We start from the raw sequence: 23,642 nt of genomic DNA on the forward strand, positions 1-23,642 counted from the left end.
AGTAGAACTTAGAGATTAGCAGATTTATGCATGTGCATCATGGTATTTGGCGCCATAACTGGTTCTCACATGACTTCCTCCTCTGCTGGCCCTGACGTCATGCAAAAAATAGTAGCACCCTTAATATTTGCAACCTCCCACCTTTGAAAAGTAATTTTCAGGCAGAAATGTGGTGAAAAGTATGAAGGGCGACCCGGACAAGTGCAAGAGGGAGATAAATATGGTAGATAAAAAATAATAATCATTTAAAAGATTCAAAATCAGTCAAAAAAAAACTTCCTTGTTCTCATGTGAAAATATTTTTTTAGGCAAACTTTTTTGGTACCAAGTGCATTTTGATATGCATGTCCGCACCCACACCCGGGAACATCTGTATTATTGCTCCCAGTGTCATTATTCTTCCATCACCAAAAACTGCCTTAAACGCCACGTAATTCAGAAACACAGTAACATCTTGCTGAAGTGTCCCACTGACGGCTGTGACTACTCGACTCCAGATAAATATAAGCTACAGGCACATCTTAAAGTTCACACAGCGCTGGTAAGTAGCAAGCCCAAGCGGCAGCCCCGTCTCCCCTGGGTGCTCATTGCTTTCTCAAGTTTATGCATATATGTAGGTGTCCCCACTGTAGGTCAGCCCTGAAAACATAGAGAGGTCCTTCTCCTTACACAGCTGTGCGCGTGACAGAGGCTTCCCAGGTTCTTTCTAACAGCAAGAGTCTCTAATATGTTGAAAAAAGAGATTAGATGGAACAAATTGTTTCCTGTGCAGATTTTTTTAGCATCAGATAAAGTCTACAGAAGAAATATCTATAGAGTAGAAGTAAAGTCAGAATTTCTTAAATGACATTTTAAGGAATAATTAATAGCAGAGATAGCAGTAATAGCTACTACTGAATGTGGTTGAGAGGTTGAATTAGATAGTGCTGTACAGTGATGAGAACAATATTTGGTTCATAGTAGATGTTGATGACCACTACTGTCACAGTTTTGTGTCATTTTAATCTCTGGGAGAGAATGTCTTTGAAGCACGTTTATTTTTAAAAAGTGATATGTTAATTCAAGAAGCTGTTAATATTCACGAAGGTAAATTTCTTTAGGTCTTTGGTGGAGGATCTCGTAACACAATGAATGAATGTTTATTTTTGCAAATTCTAATCTAACTCAAGAGGCTGACACGTGAGAGTGATTTGAGACTTCGTAAAGTTATAAAGGAAGCACATCTGGCCCCAGGTGTGGTTCTGTTTTAATTGAATGCCTTTTTATGCTACAGACAGCAAAAAGTGAAGCTTCAGAAATTTGATGTGCTACCATGGTTTCCTGGCATAAAAATCATAGCAGTTTGTCACTAAGGGTCAAGTCGGGGTGTTTGGGTGTGGTGAGTAGGTCAGAGCATGGGCTTTGGGGTTGGACACCTGGATTCAAACACTGTCTCCAGCACTCTCACAGGCCCTGTGGCCTTGGGCAAGTCACTTGTCTTTCCTGAGTCCTGTATGAAATAGCCTTCTGTATAAGATACATATTTTTAAAATATCTATTTTATATACATCCACACATGTATGCATATACACACACATACACAGATGTGTATATACATGTATTTATACACGTGCTTATACACACCTACACACATACACTTATATGCACACACACACACACATACACACACATATGTACAGTACTCTAAAGAACTTGGCACAGTGCTTGTCATGTAGTTGACTGTGTACCCGCTATTGCATGTCACTCGGCACTTCTCAGTACACATCCTCTCTCCTTCCTTTTCTTTCTCTCTCTCTCTCTTTGAGTAGCATGTGAAGGCATGTTGTTTGTAATTCCTCATGGAACTGCTGTCATGTAGATACTGCTTCCAGTACACTATTATGGCCGTACATATTATGGCCGGGAAAAGTGAGGTGGCAGAATTCATTAAAGTGATTTTGCTGGAAGCTCATATGAAGTCAGGAGGGAGTGAAGCCAGTACGAAAACAAGTTCTTGGGAGAAGCCTTTGAATATGGCAATAAAGACTAGGAAGCAGACTGCTGAGTTTTCACCCTGGCTCCCCCGTTTACACGTTTTTAACCTTGGGATAAGTTATGTGACCTATTTGCCTCAGTTTACCCATCCTTGGGTGAGGATGAAGTGAGAGAATAGATGCAAATGTCTCAGAACAGTGCCTGGCATGGAGCAAGCACTGTGTGTCCTGGACTGTTACCATCATTGATTCTACTTCTGCTTTTGGAACTTGCTGCTCTGGATTTAGAGATTTTGAAACATAGGCTGAAAGAATGACAAGTAAAAGGAAGTTGTAAGTGAGCTTTACCACCTGGGACTGTATGTATTCTTCCACACCCAAATCTTGCCTGCCTGTTGTGAGGGACCCACAGTTCAGCCCAGAGATTTTCTTCCCCCAGCTGCTGATGCCCGGCCTCCTGGCCACATCCCTGGACCTCATGATCAGTGGGGGAGTGTCAGGAAGGTGTGCAGAGATCTTTGGCCCAGTCTCATCTGCCTTCATTCTTCTTAGTAAACCAGCATTTAAAGAGGTTTCTTTTTTCAACTTTATGTGGTTATGAATCTTCCTACTGAGAGGCTTATCTCTTCAGTGTGAACATGTAGGATGGCATCTGGGGAAATACATGTTGGGGGAAAGGGAAGGAACAGCTGCTGTCTTTATCCTGTGGGTCAGCTCCTTGTGTGGTCTTAATTCTCATATTACTTCTAGGAGTTGGAGTATTTCCTCCACTGGGCAGATTAGGGACCTGGCATTACAGAGTCGTTTGGTAATTTGTTCATGGCTGTGCCATTGGTAAGGGACAGAGACTAGAAGTTAATTCTAGATCCTTGAGGAATCGCCATACTATTACTGGGTATATACCCAAAGGATTATAAATCATGCTGCTATAAAGACACATGCACACGTATGTTTATTGTGGCACTATTCACAATAGCAAATACTTGGAATCAACCCAGGTTTCCATCAGTGACAGACTGGGTTAAGAAAATGTGGCACATATACACCATGGAATACTATGCAGCCATAAAAAAGGATGAGTTTGTGTCCTTTGTAGGGACATGGATGCAGCTGGAAACCATCATTCTCAGCAAACTATTGCAAGAACAGAAAACCAAACACCACATGTTCTCACTCATAGGTGGGAACTGAACAATGAGATCACTTGGACTCTGGAAGGGGAACATCACACACCGGGTCCTATTGTGGGGAGGGGACGGGGGGAGGAATAGCATTAGGAGATATACCTAATGTAAATGGCGAGTTAATGGGTGCAGCACAGCAACATGGCACAAGTATACATATGTAACAAACCTGCACATTGTGCACATGTACCCTAGAACTTAAAGTATAATTTAAAAAAAAAAAAAAAAAAGAAAAGGAAGGGAAGATAAATAAATGTTTTTACTTTAAAAAAAAAAAAAAAGCATTTAAGCCCACATTCTCATCACTGCCCGGGGCTGCCCATTTTGTTGCAGTTGGTCATTAACATCAACCACATGGTTCTTGGTAGGTCTCTTGGACACTTGTCCATCATCTGAAGGAATGTGGTTGAGGCAGATGTACCATGAGGGCAGGGACTGTGTTGGTTCTTTCTGTGCTGTTAAGTGGCAGTTGTGCTTTATATTACTATAATAAAATTTCTATGCAGCTAACTGCAAGAGAAGAGCAGCGTGCTGAATAAGGGGTTGTGACTTAGTTGACTTTATAAAAAAGATATGCTGGTGTGCTTCTCATTAGCTCTCATGTTTTCTTAGAAGTTGTACATTTAACTTCAATCTTTTCCCTCACTGATATTTGCAGTTCTTCCAGCTGAGACGCTTTTAAAGGTGAATGTGTTGCCACTGCTTCCAAAGCCAGCCAGTGCTGGCTGGAGGCCCCCTCCTCTATGTGTCAGGCATTGAGATTTTCAAGTAAGACCTGATCCCTGCCTGCAGGGTGCTCTTGGTTTTGTGAAGGGGGAGCTAAACAAGTAAACAGTAATGGCAAAATGGCAACGTGAGAGGGACAGTGACATCAATACAAGAGTGTACTCCCCCCCAAAAAAAATTTGCCTGGAAAGGACCTGGGAGGAAGGGTTCTGAGGGCTGTCTCAAGGAAGGGGTTCTGAGGTTATGAGTAGATTTGGGCCAGGAAAGAGAGTGAGGAGGAAATTCCCAGCAGAGTCAACAGCACAAACCAAGGGGAAGCTTTTTGTATTTACTCCAGGATGTTGAATTAGTGAACATTTTCCATGAAGCAGGTGGACCATATTGCCAACATAGTAAGATAGCATGATTTATGAAAACAGATTTCCAGGATTTTTAGTTTAGACAACATTTGTCTTTTGAGCCTGCAAATTATTTTTGTAATGAAGCCAAGGGTACCAAGAAAATGCTGATGCAGTAAAAAAAAGAAAAAAAGAAAAAAAAATTCTACTTTCCCTGAATGAAGACTCTTTTGATCTGATAATAAAGTTGCTATCGCCAAGTGTTTTAAATAGAATTCTGTATTTTCAAGGACAGTTAAGGTGGGTTTTTTTTGGTAACAGCTTTACTTTATCAAGATACGTTTTACATAGCGTACGATTTGCTCATTAAAGTGTGAAATCAAAATTTTTTTTTTTTTAGTATATTCATGGAGTTGTGCAACTATCACCACAGCTAATTTCAGAGCTTTTTCATCATCTCATAAAGGAACCTGGTACCCATCAGCTGCCATCCCTTGTTCCCCTCCCTGAGCCCTAGGCAGCCACTAATCTGCTTTCTATATCTGTGGATTTGTCTCTTCTTTCTTTCATATGAAATTTCTTTCTTTTTTTAAGAAAGAAATCATAAAATATGTATATTCAATACAGTCTTTTGTGACTCATTTCTGTCACTTAATTCATCCATGGTTTCCTTTTTATAGCTGAATAATATTCCATTGCATGGATACACTGCATTTCATCAGTTGATGGCATTTTTTAGTGGTAATTTCACCAAGACAGTACCTCCCAACTACAGGGTGTTTTAAATCCACGGGATTCAGTCCAATTCTTTGTGAAATCACCTAAGAAAGCATGGAGGTTAATTCTAGTAGGTTAAGTATTTACCTTTCCTTAAAAGGGTTTTCAAAAATTATGAAGTGTCTAAGAAGAATTATCCATGTTTTCGTCACCACCCACCAGTATTTAGCTGTGTCATTGTCACTGTTCTGACACTTGTACCGTCATTGCTGCCATGAAATGGATAAAACTGGGAATTTGGAATTATAGGACGGGACTCTGGCTCTGTGTCTGTGGACTGTCCAGACTGCTTGGTCTTTATTTCCCTTTACCTGAAAGTGGAGTGGAAAATACTTCCCTGCTTTCTCTGGATGGTGGCAGTGCTCCAGTGGGATAGCGTGACTGTGCTTTGTGATGTCAGAGTGCCTTATGGATGTCCATGTGGTTGATCTTAGGACTGTGATCATGGCAGGGTCTAGCTGGGTCAGGAGAATGGTGCTGTTCTGATCAGGAAATGCACGGGACCTGGGACGAGACCTTGCACCAGTGTGGGGCTTGGTTTCCTTACCTGTGACCCTAGAAATGGAAGCAGGTATTGTAATTCTGGCTGCCTGGCCTTCTGCATTTGTTTCAGCATTTACTGCTTTCAGCACAGATTCCCGTGAAGAGTAAAAACGAGGGAGATTAAAAGTAGCCATCTCCCCGACCTGCCCCTCAAATGGGCCCATATCCAAGTTCTTTCCAGTTGCACCAGGACTGTAGGATGATCTGGCTAAGTACCTGCTTCTGTGACTCTTACAACCATTTATTAGCCAAGGATAAACCTGATGATTGGAAAGAATGTGTACATTTAACGAAGTTTCTTCCCACTACCTCCTTCTTCCAGTTAGTTAACTAGATGATGTCAGCTTATAGTCAAAGATGTCTTGGCATTAAAGAAATACAGGGACCTAGTCAAGAGAGTGAGTCAGTGACATTTCTGGAGCAAATCCACTGTTTACAGAACTGTGCAAACTTTATAAAGGGGGCACTTGAGCAAATGCGGTTTTAGTAGGATGAGAGGAGGCTTTAGGTTCTGATATGCCCGAGTTCAGACCCCATATCTGTCTCTGTGATTTGGGGCAAATCCTTAGCCTCCGCGACCCTCAGTTTTCTAAGCTGTAAAAATGTAGATAAAAAGTACTTTTCTCTGCCTCTTTGGATTATGAGGACTGCATTAGAAAATATGTACTGTACAGAACACCCAAGTCAGCATTCTCTCTCTCTCTCTCTCTTAAAAACAAAACAAAATAACAACAAAAAAAATCCATTAGAAGGTTATGAAATCAGTTTAGTGACTCATAGCTAGGATATCTTATAAATGAAACAGAATAAAATAAAATAGAACTTGTCAGCATTATTCACCTCTACCAAGTGTAAGTATTATTTTCGGAGGCATTTGTTTCAGTGTTTAAATGTTTATCTGTTAGTGTGTGCATGAATGTGCTGGGTGGTGCTGTCAGATGGGTGACCCCTGTGGGTCTCCTTAAATAGATATTTAGTGGCCTAAATCACATAATTCATGACCTCCTAAGTCAGAGTCACATGGTGATAATTGTTATGAATGAGATTCCTGAGCTCTTACCTCCACCATAATCTGATAATCTGTTATTTAAAGTTCCTCCTGACACAAAAAGTGAAGGGGGCCAGCCCCTCCACACCTGTAGGTATTTCTCGTCAGGTGGAATGAGAGCTGAGAAAGAAATAAGACACAGAGACAAAGTATAGAGAAAGAAAAGTGGGCCCAGGGGACTGGCGCTCAGCATGCAGAGGACCTGCACTGGCACCGGTGTCTGAGTTGCCTCAGTATTTATTAATTACTATTTTCACTATCTCAGCAAGAGGAATGCGGCAGGAGAGCAGGGTGATAGTGGGGAGAAGGTCAGCAAGAAAATATGTGAGCAAAGGAGTCTGTGTCACAAATAAGTCCAAGGGAAGGTACTATGCCTGGATGCGCACGTAGGCCAGATTTATGCTTTTCTCCACCCAAACATCTCAGTGGAGTAAAGAGTAACAGAGCAGCATTGCTGCCAACATGTCTTGCCTCCCTCTACAGGGCAGCTTTTCTCCTATCTCGGAATTGAACAGATGTACAATTGGGTTTTATACCGAGACATTCAGTTCCCAGGGGCAGGCAGGAGAAAGTGGCCTTCCTCGATCTCAACTGCAAGAAGCCTTCCTCTTTTATTAATCCTCCTCAGCACAGACCCTTCACAGGCGTTGGGCTAGGGGACAGTCGGGTCTTTCTCATCCCATGAGGCCATATTTCAGACTATCACATGGGGAGAAACCGTGGACAATACCCGACTTTCCAGGACAGAGGTCCCTGCGGCTCTCCGCAGTGCATTGTGCCCCTGGTTTATCGAGACTGGAGAACAGCGATGACTTTTACCAAGCATACTGCCTGTAAACATTTTGTTAACAAGGCACATCCTGCACAGCCCTAGATCCCTTAAACCTTGATTCCATACAACACATGTTCCTGGGAGCTCAAGGTTGGGGCAAAGTTATAGATTAACAGCATCTCAGGGCAAAGCAATTGTTCAGGGTACAGGTCAAAATGGAGTTTCTTATGTCTTCCCTTTCTACATAGCCACAGTAACAGTCTGATCTCTCTTTCTTTTCGCTACACAAAAGTGTGAGGCAGCAGGAAGTGGAGCATCTGGTGGATGTTTATGATATGCCTGTTTATTCCCTTTATTTCTGACCGCTTGCTTCTCAGAAAACCTCAAAGATAACCTGATGCTAAAGGTCTTGTAGCAGTTACAGCCCGAGCTTGGGAGCTGGTGCATTTGATGGTACATTCTGACTCTGGGACTTAGCAGTGGTGTGGCTCCATAACCTAACAAATCCCCTGGAAATGAAGCCAACAGGACCCACTTCCATGGGAATTTAGCGAGATCATGTTTGTAAGGGACACAGCCTAGTCCAGGCGTGTAGGGAGGGGCCTGTCCAGAGTAATTCATCCTTCTAATCCTCCTTTTTAGGAGGAGGAGGAGGAGGAAGAAGAGGAATAGTAATAGTGATTGGTGGTGGTGCATCTATTGAGTCTGATGGTCTCCCAGCAAATGTTTAGAATACTTAACCTTTGTCACTGAGAAGCGCGTAGTCTTTCTTTGGCTATAAAGGTACACATATTTAAAAGAAATCTTACATGTACTTTCTGGAGATAAGCTAAAATAATATGTTGCCAACAAAGCACTGAGAAGCGAGAGGAAGCTACTTTCAATCTCTTTCTGGAAATAAATGGGTACACACAGTCAGTATGTGTACTTTTAAAGTAGAGGAAATGTTGTTTAATTAAAATGATTGTACATAATGTTTTCCCTTCCCACAAGCTTTAAGAAAATGATCTTTTCTTACTTGATCACGAAACACGTTTGCTTCTGTGTTGCTCCATTTAGGTGTTTTATCCACTGTCCAGGAGACCTCAGGCTACCAGAGCATGTTGTGCATAGAATAGCTTCATTTCAGCAGAAACTGAGATTCTAAATTGAAAGGGCATCACATGGCAAAACAGAACTATTTCCAGTGGAAAGGAAAATCCTTGAGTTGAAATCCTAAATCGAGCACATTTCTGGCTCTCTTCTAACTTGTTCAAATCAGTTGCAATGTCGACATCACTTTTCCTGTACTTTGCTGCACTTGCTGCAGACATCCTCACGGATTGTTGGGTTCCACGTGTTGGCACATCTCTTTCTCGATGAGCATTCGAGCCCCTGAGAATCTCACACCTCTTCCTCAGTGCAGCGCCTGACACATAACAGGGGCGCTATAGCAGCTGAGGAATGAATGAATGAGTCCGTGGAGGACAGCACTGCCATAACTGTGGTCTTCATTCCTGAGAAATGGTTGAGTAGAAACCCCCACCTTTATTTTTTAAAGCACCTGCCGCTAAGGCATAGACCAGATGAAGTTTGCCCGGAGCAGAGAGCCGGGCTGTGAGCCTCAGGGTTGGAGCTGACCTTGCACCCCAGGCCATACTGCAGCTTCCTGCGGCGTCTCCTTTCTTTCAAGGCCATTTCTGTCAGAGCAAACAGACTCCAAAAGCTGCGCTCTCCTACCGTCATTAAGGCATGGGTCTCTCAGACTCTCCATCTCTGCTGGGAGCTCTTTTAACCACCACTCTTTTAAGTTTGCTGTGTCAGTCTGAGTTTTCATCTCTGGTATGGAACTGAGGTTTTGAAAAAGAAGTAAATGAGTCCTAAGAGTTCCCCCGACAACCCCCACCCAGTACCCTTTACCACCATCTGTGTCCTTCTGACAGTCTTCAAAGGCATCAAAAAATAAGGGGCCCTGATAAACTCTGGATAAATTGCTTTCTGACTATCAGAGATTAAAAGAAAAAAAATCAAATAGCAGAGGCTCAGGGGAGATCACTGTAAACTCCTTCAAAGCCCTTCTGAACGCCAACTCTGATGATATGGGCACCGAGAGGCAGCCAGGGGTGGTGGAGGTCTCCAGGATGCCCGCCTAACCCGGGGCATCTTGCCCGAGGCCAAGGGCAGAGGAGAACGGTGACAGGAGTCCTCTGAGGAGCCCTGAGCCCGTGGTGTAGCCTGGCTGGGGGTCTGTGGCATTGCCTGGCCGGAAAACTCAGGACAGTTTCGTAAGACATGCCTGGACCCTTTGGACATGTGCGCTTGGCTGGCGTTGCTTGGTATTCAGATGTTTGGTGGGAAAGGCATCCAAACTGTTTGGTTGTTCAGAGGGACTTTTGGTTTGGTTTGGTTTTGGTTTTTAATGTAAAGTACGCTTTGTGTAAGTGTGCGCCGGTGAACACCAAAACAGGTGGAGGGTGCTCATTCAGATCCCGCTCTCGGAGACTCCCGGGGAGGATGAGCCCGTGAGAAGGGCTGCTGTCTCAGGCTGAGTTGCATGATAGCAACATGGAAAGCACAGCAGCAAAGTCTTTCAGATTTATGGGGCACTCACTATAGGACAGGCTCCATTCTAAACATTCCATGTGTTTTTCATCTCCTTTATCCTTCTTGTGACCCTGTGAAGGAGGCATTGTTTTTTATTGCCATTTTACAGACAATGAAACGGAGGCACTGAGAGGTTAAATCACTTGTGCAAAGTTCCACAGCTAATAAGGGGGCAAAACCAAGATTTGAACCCAGGGGCTCAGAGCCCTGAACCTGTTCTGCTAGTCAGGGTCTCACAAGAGCAAGAGCTCTGGAGTCCAGCTCTGCCCTTCGTGTAGTGTGAACCTTGGGCAAGTTTCTAAAGGCCTCGTAGGATATGGTATGTAAAGCACTTTGCATCCAGTGAGTTCTTACGAAGTGGTAGCTCTTGTGCTTTTCATTATTTAGAGTAGGAGTAGACTGCCCAGCGGGGAGCACGGCGAGGAGTGCATTCGTCACACAAGGCATGGAACACACTTGGTGCCTTGTGGAGCTCACAGTAGGGGCTCCACAAGTAGAGGGAATCAGTCCTTCTCTAAATCCAAGAGAGCATGGAGTGGATTAACCTCCCCCAAAACACACACAGCCCAAAACATTTCCTTGCAGTGGTAGTTCTGCATATTTTGTTTTTACTTTTTGTTCAGCTCTCTGCACAGAGTCCTCCCTACCAGGATTTGGCTCTCTGTAAGCTGTGGGGTTTGGTAAGCTTGGCAATCAAAAGTGCCTCAGACTGGTGTATAAACAGCAGATATTTACTGTCACACCATCCTGGAGAGGTGTTGGCAGGGCCGCTTCCTCCTGAGGGCCGTGGGGGAGGATGTGGTCTGTGCCTCTCTGTGAGCTTCAGGTGATTTGCTGTCTGTCTTTGGCGTTTCTTGGCTGGCAGATGCATTGCTGTGGTCTCTGCCTCCATCTGCACATGGTGTTCTCCCTGTGTGCAGCTCTGTGTTCAAATTTCCCCTTTTTATAAGGACACCAGTCATATTGGATGAGGGCCCACCCTAGGGACCTCATTTTAACTGGATTACCTCTGTAAAGACCCTGTTTCCAAATAAGTTCACATTCTGAGGTATTGGAGGTTGGGACTCTGACATATGATTTTTTAGGGGATGTAATTCAACCAATAACACCCATGCTGGGGGAAAAGAGAGATATGAAATCACCCTCAAGTGAGCGCTGAGAGCAAAGGGAGGTGAGCAAAAGCCATAGCTTGGTAATTCACAAAAGCATCTTCCTAACTGAGAGTGTTACACCATGGTGGTCCCGGCTGTGAAGCTGCAGCATTGCAGGATGAACAACTTACCTGCAGCCTCAGTGGGCCACGGATCTTGCGGGGGCAGGAGGCATCCTGGGTGGGCATCCGCACACTCTACTTCTAACACTGGCTCCTCCTCTCAGACTTTGGGCTTATCTCCTGGGTCTCGTTTTCTTAATCTGTAACATGAGCATGAACTGTGCCTATCTTTTGTGAGTGGTTGTGAGTCTCAGTACAATCACTTGCCCGTGCAATCCCTGTGTTGAGTGCGGGCAGAAATAATACGCTCTTGTGTTGTAGAGTAGCACTGGTCTGTGTGGTAGACCCACAGCCTTGAGGTTGAGTACCACCCACCTCCACAGAACTCTCCCCTCTAAGCCCCATCCCTTCCTTTTTAAATGGAGCTGTTGCCATTTCCCCATTTCCCTACACTTGAGCTCCCCAGGCTGTGCAGCGCCGGGTAGATCCTGTATGTGTGTGCTTGGAAGGATGTACTTTGTCTGGTTTTGATGAAGCTGATGATAATGATGGTGCTAATGAGAATGCTAGTGTTGCTGATGGTGATGGTGGTCGTGGTGATGGTGGTAGTGGTGGTGGTGATGGTGGCAGTGTTGGTGGTGTTGGTTGTGGTGGTGGTGATGACTGTTGATGGTGGTGGTGATGACGGTGATGGTGGTGATGACTGTTGATAGTGCTTGTGGTGGTGATGGTGGTGGTGATGATGGTGATGGTGGTGACTGTTGCTAGCATTAGTGGTAGTGGTAGTGGTGGTGGTGGTGGTGATGGTGTTGGTTGTGGTGGTAATGACTATTGATGATAGTGCTGGTGGTGGTGGTGATGCTGGTGATGATGGTCGTGGTGATGGTGGTGATGACTGTTGATAATGCTACTGGTGGTGATGGTGATGATGATGGTGATGGTGATGACTGTTGATAGCACTAGTGGTAGTGGTGGTGGCAATGGCGATGATGGTGATGGTGGTCGTGGTGTTGTTGATGGTGGTGGTGATGGTGTTGCTTGTGGTGGTGGAGATGTCTGTTGATAGTGCTGGTGGTGGTGGTGATGATGGTGATGGTGATGGTGGTCGTGGTGTTGATGGTGGTGGTGATGGTGTTGGTTGTGGTGGTGATGACTATTGATGATAGTGCTGGTGGTGGTGGTGATGATGGTGATGATGGTGGCAGTGGTGATGGTGGTGATGACTGTTGATAGTGCTAGTGGTGGTGATGGTGGTATTGATGGTGGTGGTGGTGGTGATGACTGTTGATAGCTTGAGTGGTAAGTGGTGGTGGTGGGTGATGATGGTAATAGTGATGGTTATTTTTTACAGACCACAGATTTAAATGAGAAAGTCAATTGACTTTGTTCTCTTTCTATTAAGGACAAAAGGAGTTATTCTTGTCCTGTTTGTGAAAAGTCTTTTTCAGAAGATCGATTGATAAAGTCACATATCAAGACCAACCATCCTGGTAAGGTTGTGCATTTTAGAGTGGAAGATTAATGTTAAAAATGCTTATGTTTATTTTAAAACAATGTTTTACATCAACTGCACTACATAGAAATAAAAAGGGATGAAGCTGTGAATACATTCATGGGAAACAAACATCTTTATTCCATGCTGGAAAGTTGATGTAATTATTTATTTCCTTTTGTTCTTTTATCGGTCTTCAGATGCATCTACCCTCACCCCTGCAATTTCAGTGATACCCCCCGCCCCTTGTAACGGGAACTTTGCATGCCTTTAGATGGGTCGTATATGAGTCATAAGCTTGTGTTACCTGGAGTGGTGATTTGTAAGGGGATGTTGGCTCCTGCCCAGGCTGAGGAGCATCCTTGAGTTGGAGAGACCATCACCACAGGTCTTCTCACATTCCACACCACTCAGGTGCATGAGGCACCAGCTACCTGGGTGTTGGTGCCTTGTCATTTCTGTTCGTGCCACTTGGAACATTTTCCCTTCTGCCCTGCCTGGTTAATTCCTGTTCATTCTTTACATTCTTCCTCAGACCCCTGCCTTTGGGGAGGCTGTTGTAGCTTCCAGTCTGGCCGAGGGTCCACCCCCAACCCCTGCTAACGTCATACACAGCACACTGACCACTGTGCTCCAGTCACTGTGACTCTCCAGCCACTCCCAGGGGCTCCCCGAGGTGAGGCTTATCCCCAGATCTCCAGTGCCTCCACAGGCAGGCTTGAGAAAGCAGATGAGGGTGTTGTGTGTTTTATGAGGGAGTAGCAGATATTCCTTCTAAATGCGCCTCTCCCTTCATACATGTGTCTTTTTTCCTGTTCTTTATTTTGTATCTGCTCTTGGTATAAGGGAACTGACTCACTGACTATAAATGGAGGAAGATAAAGAAATAACAGAAGGGCACTAACACTCATGTTTCAGCTGGGAATGGACAGAGCTGTGAGGCCTTCGTCTGTGTGGGAACCGTGTGGGCTGCGTGCTTCTCTGAAGGCCCAGCTCTGTCCTTCTCATGTTAACTCATGTCCTAAGTGACATGGGATCCAATGTGAGCCAAAGTTATTCTTAAAACAGCCAGCCTTTGCTGATGAACAGATGTAAGACATTATTTTGTTATTATTTTAAACTTTTTATTCCAGAAAATCCCCAAATACAGGAGCACACAGAACAATGCCGGGAACCTCCTGTATCTGTCACTCAGCTTCCACAGTTACCCACGTTTTGTCAAACTGTTTCATGTATCCACCACACACACTTTTCTTCTTCTAGGATATTTTAAAGTATATTCCAGACAGCATGTAATTTCTCCATAAAAACCTTTAAAATGCATCTCTAACTAATAAGGATTGCTTTCAACATAACTACTGTGTCACCAATAAAGCAAACAGGATCAACTTTTTGCTTGATTATTGCCACCTATTATAAGTCTGTTTAAAATTTCCCCAATTTCCCCAGGATTTTTCTTATTTATTTATTTATTTATTTTTGAGACAGAGTCTCACTGTGTCGCCCAGGCTGTAGTGCAGTGGTGCAATCCCGGCTCACTGCAAGTTCCGCCTCCTGAGTTCATGCCGTTCTCCTGCATCAGCCTCCTAAGTAGCTGGGACTATAGGCGTCTGCCACCACGCCGGCTAATTTTTTTGTATTTTTTTGTGGAGACGGGGTTTCACCATGTTAGCCAGGATGGTCTCAATCTCCTGACTTCGTGATCTACCCGCCTTGGCCTCCCAGAGTGCTGGGATTACAGGCGTGAGACACCACGCCTGGCCAGGATTTTTCTTTTTAACTGTTGGTTCACTTGAACCAGCATCCATGCATTTGCATCTAGTGGCTTTGTTCCTTACGTTTCTGTTCCTTGTTTTCTCTAGTGCCCCCCTTGTGCTTTTTTCCATGACGTTTACTTATGGGGGAAACTGAGTCACTTTTCCTGTAGACAATTTCAGTTTCTGCATTTGTGTGATTATTGCCTTGTGATGTTGCTTCTCTATTCCTCAAATATGATGTTAACAGATATTGAGATCTGAGACTTGATTTGATTCTGGTTTAACTTTTTAGGTGAAAATCCTGTCTCTGGACACCATGAGGCACACCTTGATTCCTCCTGCGGTGCTGCTTAGCGATGAGGTTTATTTGTGTCTAACTTCCCTGAGGTGCTCTGACTCCTTCTCACATCCTGCTTTTCTTCTAGAGGTCTCCATGAGCACCATTTCTGAGGTTCTCGGGAGGAGGGTTCAGCTGAAAGGGCTAATTGGAAAGAGAGCCATGAAATGCCCATATTGTGACTTTTATTTCATGAAGAATGGCTCAGACCTTCAGCGTCATATTTGGGCTCATGAAGGTGAGTATTCATCTTTCCAAATTGAGCACCTTGTTAACTTTGTGCTTCCCTCCTTCATTTTGAGAGTACATTAAGAGGAAGCCATATCTTCACATCCCTGCTGTTAGAATTTCCTTAGCACACTGAGAAGTGTGTCCATCAACCAGCTACAAACAGTAATTTAAACTATTACTCGATTAGTTGCAATTGCAATGAGTAGAGTTGTGCACTCCTTCATAGGTCTCATTGCAATTGTAGTGAAATAAATCACCACGACTCCCCTGCTGGAATGTAGGTACCTTGGGAACAGGAACACCAGAGTCTTATTCATGGCAGGAGCTCCAGTGCCCAGCCTGTGCCCTGTGCATAGCAGGTTTCCCAGAACTGTTGGGATTATGAGTGAAGGAAGGAGGGCAGCAAGTAGTTCTCCCATTCCAGCAGTGTGAAGTGTTGCCATTCAGGCTATGGAGAAGGAATTCAGAAGGGGGAAGTGCAGGATGGAGATGAGGGAATGGAGAGAAGAAGGTGGGCTGTGCTTTCGGGTTGCTTGCTGATGAAGGGAAGTGCAGGGCCACTCTCAGGGCTTTGGGAAGTTGGAAGTGAAGATTCTGCTAGTGCAACAGACCGTCACCTTTGTTTTCTCCCACTGTATAAGGACATGGCCCTCCTGGGGACTAGGGTAGGAGCCGAGGGGCCAGGGAAAACCCTTCCAGACACCTACATCAGATCCCTGCCTGTTATTTAGGAACCTGGAATGCTGCAGATAGGAAAAAAGACTAGAGAGGGATGAAGCATGAGGTATTTTCTACAATATTGGATAAAATGACCTATTTATAGGTCCTAAGGAAGGAGCTATTAGGGAGAGAGAGAGACTGATGGTTCAGTAAGGAGAATCATAACTGACAGGTTGGGAACCTGGATAAGGCAGAAGGAGTTGAAATAAATTCCAAGGTGGGAAGCTACTTTTTTGTTTACCAGCATATAATGAGCACCTACTAGATGCCAGTGCTCAGTGTTTGACTCACGTTATGGGAGTCAGTATTCTCAACAACCTTAGAGGTGGGTGCTGTTACCATCCCCATTTTACCAATGAGGAAAATGAGGCTTAGAGAGGTGAAGTAATTTGCCCAGGGTCACACAGCTGACAAGTGGTGAACTGGGATTTGAACCAATGCCATCTGATTCCAAAACCCTTGCTCTTCTCTTCTGTACTGACTTGTTTCTAGAGGAGGAGGCCCCTCCTACACTGAGACAGGAGTGAAGGGGGTGAGGGTGGTAGCAGGTACGTGTATATACACGTGTTGTTTCTTTGTTATGAAGTTGAAGGCATTCATAGCTGATGGTCACAGTTTGCTCAGCAAAGAATGCCAAGAAGGCAGACTTGGAGTGGCATTCATGGGAATCAGCAGGGAGCTGACCCTGATGGAAGCACAGAGGGTCCAGCGGAGGCTGGAGACCATGGGCTTATCAAGGCATCAAACTGTAATTGTACTCACATGAGAAGAAGTGAGAGAACTGGGTTCAAATTCCACCCTCACCATGTATGATGAACAAATAATTCCTTCTCTCTGAAACTCAGTTTATTTATCTATAATGTGATCTGCCTTGGGGTTCGTTGCAAGGATCAACGAGATAATTTATGTAAAACCCACAGTAGAAGGCTTAGCATATATTGGGTACTTAATACATGGCTGATGCTATTGTGTTAAGTAAATACTTGTGATGATGCAGTAATGCTGCATATTTGCCATTTGAAAGTAATCTAATATTTTCAGCGACTTCAGAATTGATAAAGATTCAGAAAGCCAAAGGCTGCTGTATCCTGGCATCTTTGTTTTTTTCTTTTTTCTAACTTGTGACTTTCTCTGTAATGATGGAATCACAAAGGAAACAGGGTATCAGTACACACACTACAATGGGGTTCTTTGGAATTGATCCCCTGTACCATAAAATATCTCTTGTCTCCGTTTACTCTTAACACATAGGACAAGAAAAACAAATTAAAAAACCCAAAAAATTAAATTGAAAAAAGAAAGAAAAACAGAAAACACAGGTATTGACTGTAGTCACAGAAATTAACCCTTTGTGTAGAATTTTGTGCATACCTGCAACGTTTGTTGCTTAGAGGACCTGCAACTTTGTTCAAGGTTTCCTAATAGTCAAGCAATGTACCTGGGGCCCATCCATGACAGCAGTTCTAAACATTGGCTCTTAGGGGAGAATTTAGAGTAGACAGTGTCTTGGTATGTCGCCTTGCGCTGAATGCCATGTTGTAGATGATCTGGAGATGCACAGCTGGTTGACTTGCACCATCTCGTTTTCCATGACCGTATGTCCCAGAGCACACGGAAGTGCGGAGCTGTTGAAGTGACTCCCCAGGGTTCCACAGCCGGCCCGTGGGTGTGCAAAGATGTTAATGAAAATACGTGTACTTCAGTCTCTGTGTTGCTTTGCTTGGTTCTTCTCTTTCTAGTCATAATGAGGAACAGAAATGAGGAATTTGGCTTCTCCAGGATTGGAAGACAGTGCATGTCTTCATTTTTGAGTTCTCTTAATGTTTTAGAAAGAGCACCAGGTCAAATAGTGCCTGAATATACTCAGCTGTTCACACATTTATGAAGGATCTAAAGACAGCAGGGATGCACCATGTTTCCTCTTTGTATGGTTATTGTGGGCTTCTCCTCTGTGATGGTGGTAGTTCTGAGCCATCTGTAGCTTTGACTCGGGGTGAAATGCCTGCTGAGGGTCACGTGAGATACTTGAGATGCCGCTTGACCCAGGCTAGCACCACGGCTGTGGCCCTGCTCATGTGAGAGTGTGTTGTAAATGACCAACCCAGAACAACGGATCTGGTGCCCTGAAGGCTTCTTGGGAAGTGACTCCTGGTCTTGTCATTTTACAGAGATGAGAACTGTGATCGAAACATAAGTTCAAGAGCACACAGCCTGTTGATGCTTATGGTTAGATTATTACTTCATATCTAGAAACCCAGGCCAGAGCTGGGCTTTGCGTGGGCCCTAAGGAACATCAGACCCCGATGTGCATCTCAGCTCTGTGCCCCTGGGCATTGCCCTCAGCCTCTTTAAAGTGTTGGTTTCCTCAACTGCAAAGTCATCGGTAGTGTAAATAATGGGTGAAAATGTTTGGCTCACTAAAAATTGTCTGCTTCATTACTGTGTTCAGGTGTGTTCCCCGCCCTCCTTGCCCTTATCCCAGGCCCCAGCCCCTGTCCCTATAGCGCATCACACACCATATTGTAACGGCCTGTTTACCTGTCTGCATCTCCCGCCGGACAGTGAAGGCTGGGGTTCACTCTTCTCAGTTTCAAGATTAATCCTCAGTGCCTACTATGAAAATAGGTCCTCAGTAGACAGTTGGTGAATGAAGGAGTGGTGAATGCCAGGATGCCCCTACAGTCAGAGTCATCAGCTCATCAACCACCAGTTGGTAAAGCTTGATTTGTTTTACAAAGTAAATGTGCTTCCACATTTGGTCCTGGTGCCTGATCTTTTTGATTTTTTGTAAAGGGCCTTGGTGCCTTTGTGTTTAGTTCAGCTCAGTTCAACTGAATTTAGTGACTGCTCTGCAGGATGCTCAGGGTCTCTGTCCTCAAGGAGTTCCCAGACTATGGGGAGAGGGCAGATATGAAGGACTCACTGTTGTGTGCAGTGAACGTTTCAGCTAGTAGAGAGTTACAGGAGTTGGGAACATTGATAGGGAGGTAGGGAAATCTACCAAGGAAGGTCAGAGAAAGCTGCAGGGTGGAGGCACCTGGTATCCCAGGAGGCAAGGGCATCCCAGGAGGAAGGCACAGCCTGAGGAAGAGCCTGGCATGGGAAGTGTGTGGTGCGTTAGGGCCAAGCAAGTATACCGCTGTGTTCAACGTGGATGTTTTTTATATACATATCTATAAGTGTATTTAGATATGGATATATATATATATATTCCTTCAGATTCACACACACATATTCATACACATATGTAAATATATAGAGATAGATATATACATTTTTCCCTTGGCAGGTGTGAAGCCCTTCAAGTGTTCTTTGTGTGAGTATGCAACTCGTAGCAAGAGTAACCTCAAGGCTCATATGAATCGTCATAGCACTGAGAAAACCCACCTATGTGACATGTGTGGCAAGAAATTCAAATCAAAAGGGACACTGAAAAGTCACAAGCTCCTTCACACTGCAGATGGTGAGTAAACCCCAGGGTGAACTTTCCCCCCTAAATATGTAATTTGAAGCTGGTGTTCCAGTTCATCAGAAACTTGCTGTACTGGAGGCAGGAAAGAGCACGTGCCCATTAGAAGGAGCTTCTGAAAGAGCGGTGAAGGCCTGGCCTGCCTGTCTCCCAGTCCTGTGCTCAGTGCCTCACTTCCAGCAGGTGCAGGATAAACACTTACTGGGTGTGTCTGTGCCCGTGGCAGGGCTATGCAGGGAAGGAAGCTGCTTCAGGGAAGGAGGCGTCTTCAGGAAGCCTTGATCTGTGGTTCTGAAGTTTCCATCCTCTTCAGCCCTCCATCCTTACCTGGAGCTCAAGGATCTTGAGGGGCAACCTTGATCACACCTGGCCTGATTTTTTCAAGTGAGGCTCTTATCATCCAGGCCACCTCAGGGGTGGAACCAAGTCTAAAATAAAGCCAACATTTGGGCAGATTTGATCTAGATAAAGTGTACTTCAGTGGATTTCTAATTTCATTCATTCATTAAGAACAATTGATTGAGTTCTTATATGTGCTAGCCATGGAGGTAGGTTCTAGGGATACCAGGTCAAGTAGAGACCAATTCCTGCGTTCAAGGAGTTCATAATCTGGAAGGCAGGACAGAGGAGCAGGCAGGCCATGGTAAAGATTTAAGTGTGGTGATGGAGGTGAGCTCGGGAGCCCTGGGAGCAGGTCATGGGTCGAGGTAGGTGGGGAGCTCAGTGGGTGGTAGGCACAGTTTCCCTGGCATAGGCTGGATAGAGGGAAAGAAGATGTGTTCTAGGAAGACAGGCAGCCAAACCATAAGAGACTTTTCACATTTAAGATTTTACTCAGAAAGACAAGTTATGTGAGGGACTTGTAAATACTTCATATAACAAGATTAATAAACTTCATTTATAAATGTGTTGTTATTTACCAAAATTATGTATAAAAGTTGGAGTTTACTCTAAAAATCAAAACTATTTCAACAGTGATGTCTAATTTCAAAATTTAGTGGATGATATAGCTCTTAAGTTCTATCTTTATTTTAAGATTGTTCTGAAAATCAGTCCTGCTGTGTGTGTGTGGGTTGGGCCCTCGGCAAGAATTCAGGTGAGCTCCAGGGACTCAGTGCAAAGGCTGAATGCTTGGCTGGGATTCATCAGAATTAAGGATCAAGGGCTTGCCTAAGGCTGAAAAAGAGCCGGAACCATAACTATTAAAACTTAAGCAGTACTCTCTCTCTAAAAAAAAATCCGTAATCAAAATTAAAAATACAATGGCAGTAAAGCAGTCATACTTGAATAATGAAAGCTCTAAAGTCGTGTGGTTTTTTATGATTCTATGCCTCCACAAACAGTAAGCCTTGCTGACCGCTCAGCTGCCTGAACATTTAGGCAAGAATTACATTTCTTAAGATGACAGCACATAACTACTACAGTCCTTCCGTAATGAAGAGCAGCTGTTCCCAGAGGCAGGGAAGCCTGGAGTACCCAGTGGGCCATGGTGACAGGGTCAAGAAGGCGTTCACAGGCACTGAACAGGGTTCCGCGGTCTCATGCCTGGTTCTGCAGTCCAGGCTCTGTACTAAAAAGCCTTTGAGCAGATAGAAGCCGTTTAATCTGGCAGACCCTGGACCAACTGATGTGGAGGGATGGGGTCGGTGTGAGTAGTTGGTATCACGGGTCCAGAGCAGCACACTCAGCCTATCGTCCCTGTCATGATTCTCTGAGGTCTTTGGCAGGAAAGGGAGTTCAGATGGACAAAGATGTCTTGTCAAAGCAGGAATGCATCTCCTAAAAGGGAATGGTATTCAAACATTGTGAAGTATTTTCTAACAAAACATTGGAAATTTGTATGGTTTTTCTTTATTTCTTTCTGCTGACATTTTTGGGAGGATGAGGTATTTGTAAAGTCATGTCTTAGTTTTCAACACTTTTCAGTTGTCTGGGAAGAAGAGCATCAAGTCTGGGCGCAGTGACTCACGCCTATAATCCCAGCACTTTGGGAGGCCGAGGGAGGCGGGTGGATTGCCTAAAACGAAGGAGTTTGAGACCAGCCTGGGAAACATGGTGAAACGCTGCCTCTACCAAAAATACAAAAATTTAAGGGGGCGTGGTGGCTCATGCCTGTGGTCCCAGCTAATTGGTAGGCTGAGGTGGGAGGATTGCTTGAGACTGGAAGCGCAAATTGCAGTGAGCCAAGATTGCACCACTGCACTCCAGACTGGGTGACAGAGTGAGACCCTTCCCCTCAACCCCCTCCCCTCAAAAAAGAAGGGCATCAGTCATCAGGTGCAATGAAAGAACCACTGGAACAGGTAGCTTGTCCCCCAACCCCCCTCCCCCTAAAAAAGAAGGGCATCAGTCATCAGGTGAAATGAGAGGAGCACTGGGACAGGTAGCTTGCCCCCAACCTCCCTCCCCCCATAAAAGAAGGGCATCAGTCATCAGGTGCAGTGAGAGGACCACTGGAACAGGTAGCTTCCCCCCAACCACCCTCCCCCCATAAAAGAAGGGCATCAGTCATCAGGTGCAGTGAGAGGACCACTGGGACAGGTAGCTTGTCCCCCAACCCCTCTCCCCGCCAAAAAAGAAGGGCATCAGTCATCAGGTGCAGTGCGAGGACCACTGGGACAGGTAGCTTGCCTCAGTGCCAACTTCTGCCACTACTTGGGTCTCAGTTTTGTCACATTGCAAAATAAGGAAAGGTTACCTTAATGTTTCTTGGGTTTCTTTTAGCCTCAATCCTCTGATTCTAGGAAGAAAGGGGTAAAGTAGAGCTAAGGGGATGGAAATAGGAGGTGCCAGTACAGCTTTATTTTTGAATTCGAGATGATTGCTTTCCCACAGGGCTGCTGTACTTCATTATTTGTGTTTCTCTTTCGACGCTTACCAGTCTCATGTTTTGCCTGGGGCTGGCTTGGTAAACAGAGTGCTGAGTCGGGGACCCCTTGTTCTAGCTCCATTGCTGATTTAGGATGTAGCTTTAATTAAGCTGTAGGTGAGTCTTTTCCTTTTTAATTTTCTCCCATAACTTGTTTATTATAGAAACTTTGAAAAAAGTTTATTTACATCTCTTATTCATTTCTGTAGTGCTCATATTTTATCCTGTTGACATCTTAGAGCTCTTTGTACTTAATACTTTGTCATCATTTGCCTTTATGTTTTGTTTATGGTATCTTTTTATATACAAGTTAAATAACTTGGTTCATTTAAAGTTATTTTCCTTTATGTTTTCATCTTCCATGATTCTCTCTGTCAAAAGAAACCTTCCTCAGTTTGGGGCTATATTCTTTTACTTTTTCTTTGAGTTTTAGTTTATGATTACATAACATTTATGAAATTTAATATTCTTGCAATTTATTTTAGCATATGGTATGTGGTAGGAATCTTTGTTTCCAAACGGTTATCATCGACTCAGTATATTTATAGAGAAATCAGTCCTTTCAATTTTATTTTTCAGTGCCAGAATTTCCGAAGATATTGGGTCTAATTCTGAGATTTTGGTCTGTCTCAGTGATTTTTGTACTAGTACCTTATTTTTCAAGCTGTTCTAGTGACTAACTTTATTGTTATCCAATAAAGTTTAGTTTTTTATGAAGCTTACATAGTTTTTCTCATTTAGTTATTACTCCTTTAGATAAACTGCAGAATTGTTCATCAAGTTAGGACTATCCCTGGGGATGACCTTGTAAGCTGTTTGACGATGTCTGTAACATGCTTTAAATCCATTGGTCACCTGTGCTTGTACAGGTGCTTTGGTTGTCTTGATGAGACTCTCAGCCTTTAACCATACAATTAGCTTTTTACTTAGAAGCAAAGATTGCCTTACAGCCTGCCTGGAATTATTTGGTTTTAGTTGTATTTGTGGTATGAGTAATAACTCAGTAGGTTGCTCTGTAGAGAAGCCGTGTAGAGTAGGTAGAGCTAGAGAGGCTTGGGTGTGGGTCTGTCTACCCCTTCCTAGTAGGGTGATTTTGGTTAGATTACTTCTCTGAGCCTCACTTTCCTCATCAGTAAACTGGGATCGGTATACCCTTTTGTTGAGTGGGTCTGAGGATCAAAAGACAGGAAGTGTACCCCATGCTTGCCTGGCAACCTTCTGTTCTCCTGGCTACCCTGCCTCGGCATCCTGTCCTGGTTCTGCCTTAGCTTTCTGATCTCTACCTCTCGGAGGCCATGGGGTTCAGTCTATGAGTGTTCTTTTTTTCCCCCCTGTGTCAGAGTCTCACTTTGTCAGCTAGGCTGGAGTGCGGTGGTGCGATCTCAGCTCACTGAACCCCGCCTCCCGGGTTCAACTGATTCTTGTGCCTCAGCCTCCTGCCATAGCTGGGATTACAGGCATGTGCCACCATACCCAGCTAATTTTTGTATTTTTGGTAGAGATGGGGTTTTGCCGTGTTGGCCAGGCTGGTCTTGAACTCCTGACCTCAAGTGATCTGTCTGCCTCGGCCTCCCAAAGTGCTGGGGTTATAGGCATGAGCCACCACATGT

General features: G+C 44.3%; 1 protein-coding gene across 6 annotated transcripts in view; it reads left to right on the top strand.

Annotated features, from left to right (window-relative positions):
• ZFAT (zinc finger and AT-hook domain containing) overlaps window positions 1-23,642 on the top strand; it is a 235,157-nt gene that overhangs the window by 107,087 nt on the left and 104,428 nt on the right. For all 6 annotated transcript variants that reach the window (XR_007728259.1, XM_050801563.1, XM_050801566.1 and 3 more), the window contains 4 exons: window positions 309-541; window positions 12,560-12,647; window positions 14,832-14,981; window positions 18,984-19,157. Coding sequence is in view for 5 of the 6 variants with exons in the window: in XM_050801563.1 (XP_050657520.1) it covers window positions 309-541; window positions 12,560-12,647; window positions 14,832-14,981; window positions 18,984-19,157 (645 nt within the window). In the remaining variant the exon portion in view is untranslated. The remainder of the gene's footprint in view (window positions 1-308; window positions 542-12,559; window positions 12,648-14,831; window positions 14,982-18,983; window positions 19,158-23,642) is intronic.

Source organism: Macaca thibetana, chromosome 8, assembly GCF_024542745.1.
Source record: "Macaca thibetana thibetana isolate TM-01 chromosome 8, ASM2454274v1, whole genome shotgun sequence".
Taxonomy (NCBI): Eukaryota; Metazoa; Chordata; class Mammalia; order Primates; family Cercopithecidae; genus Macaca; species Macaca thibetana.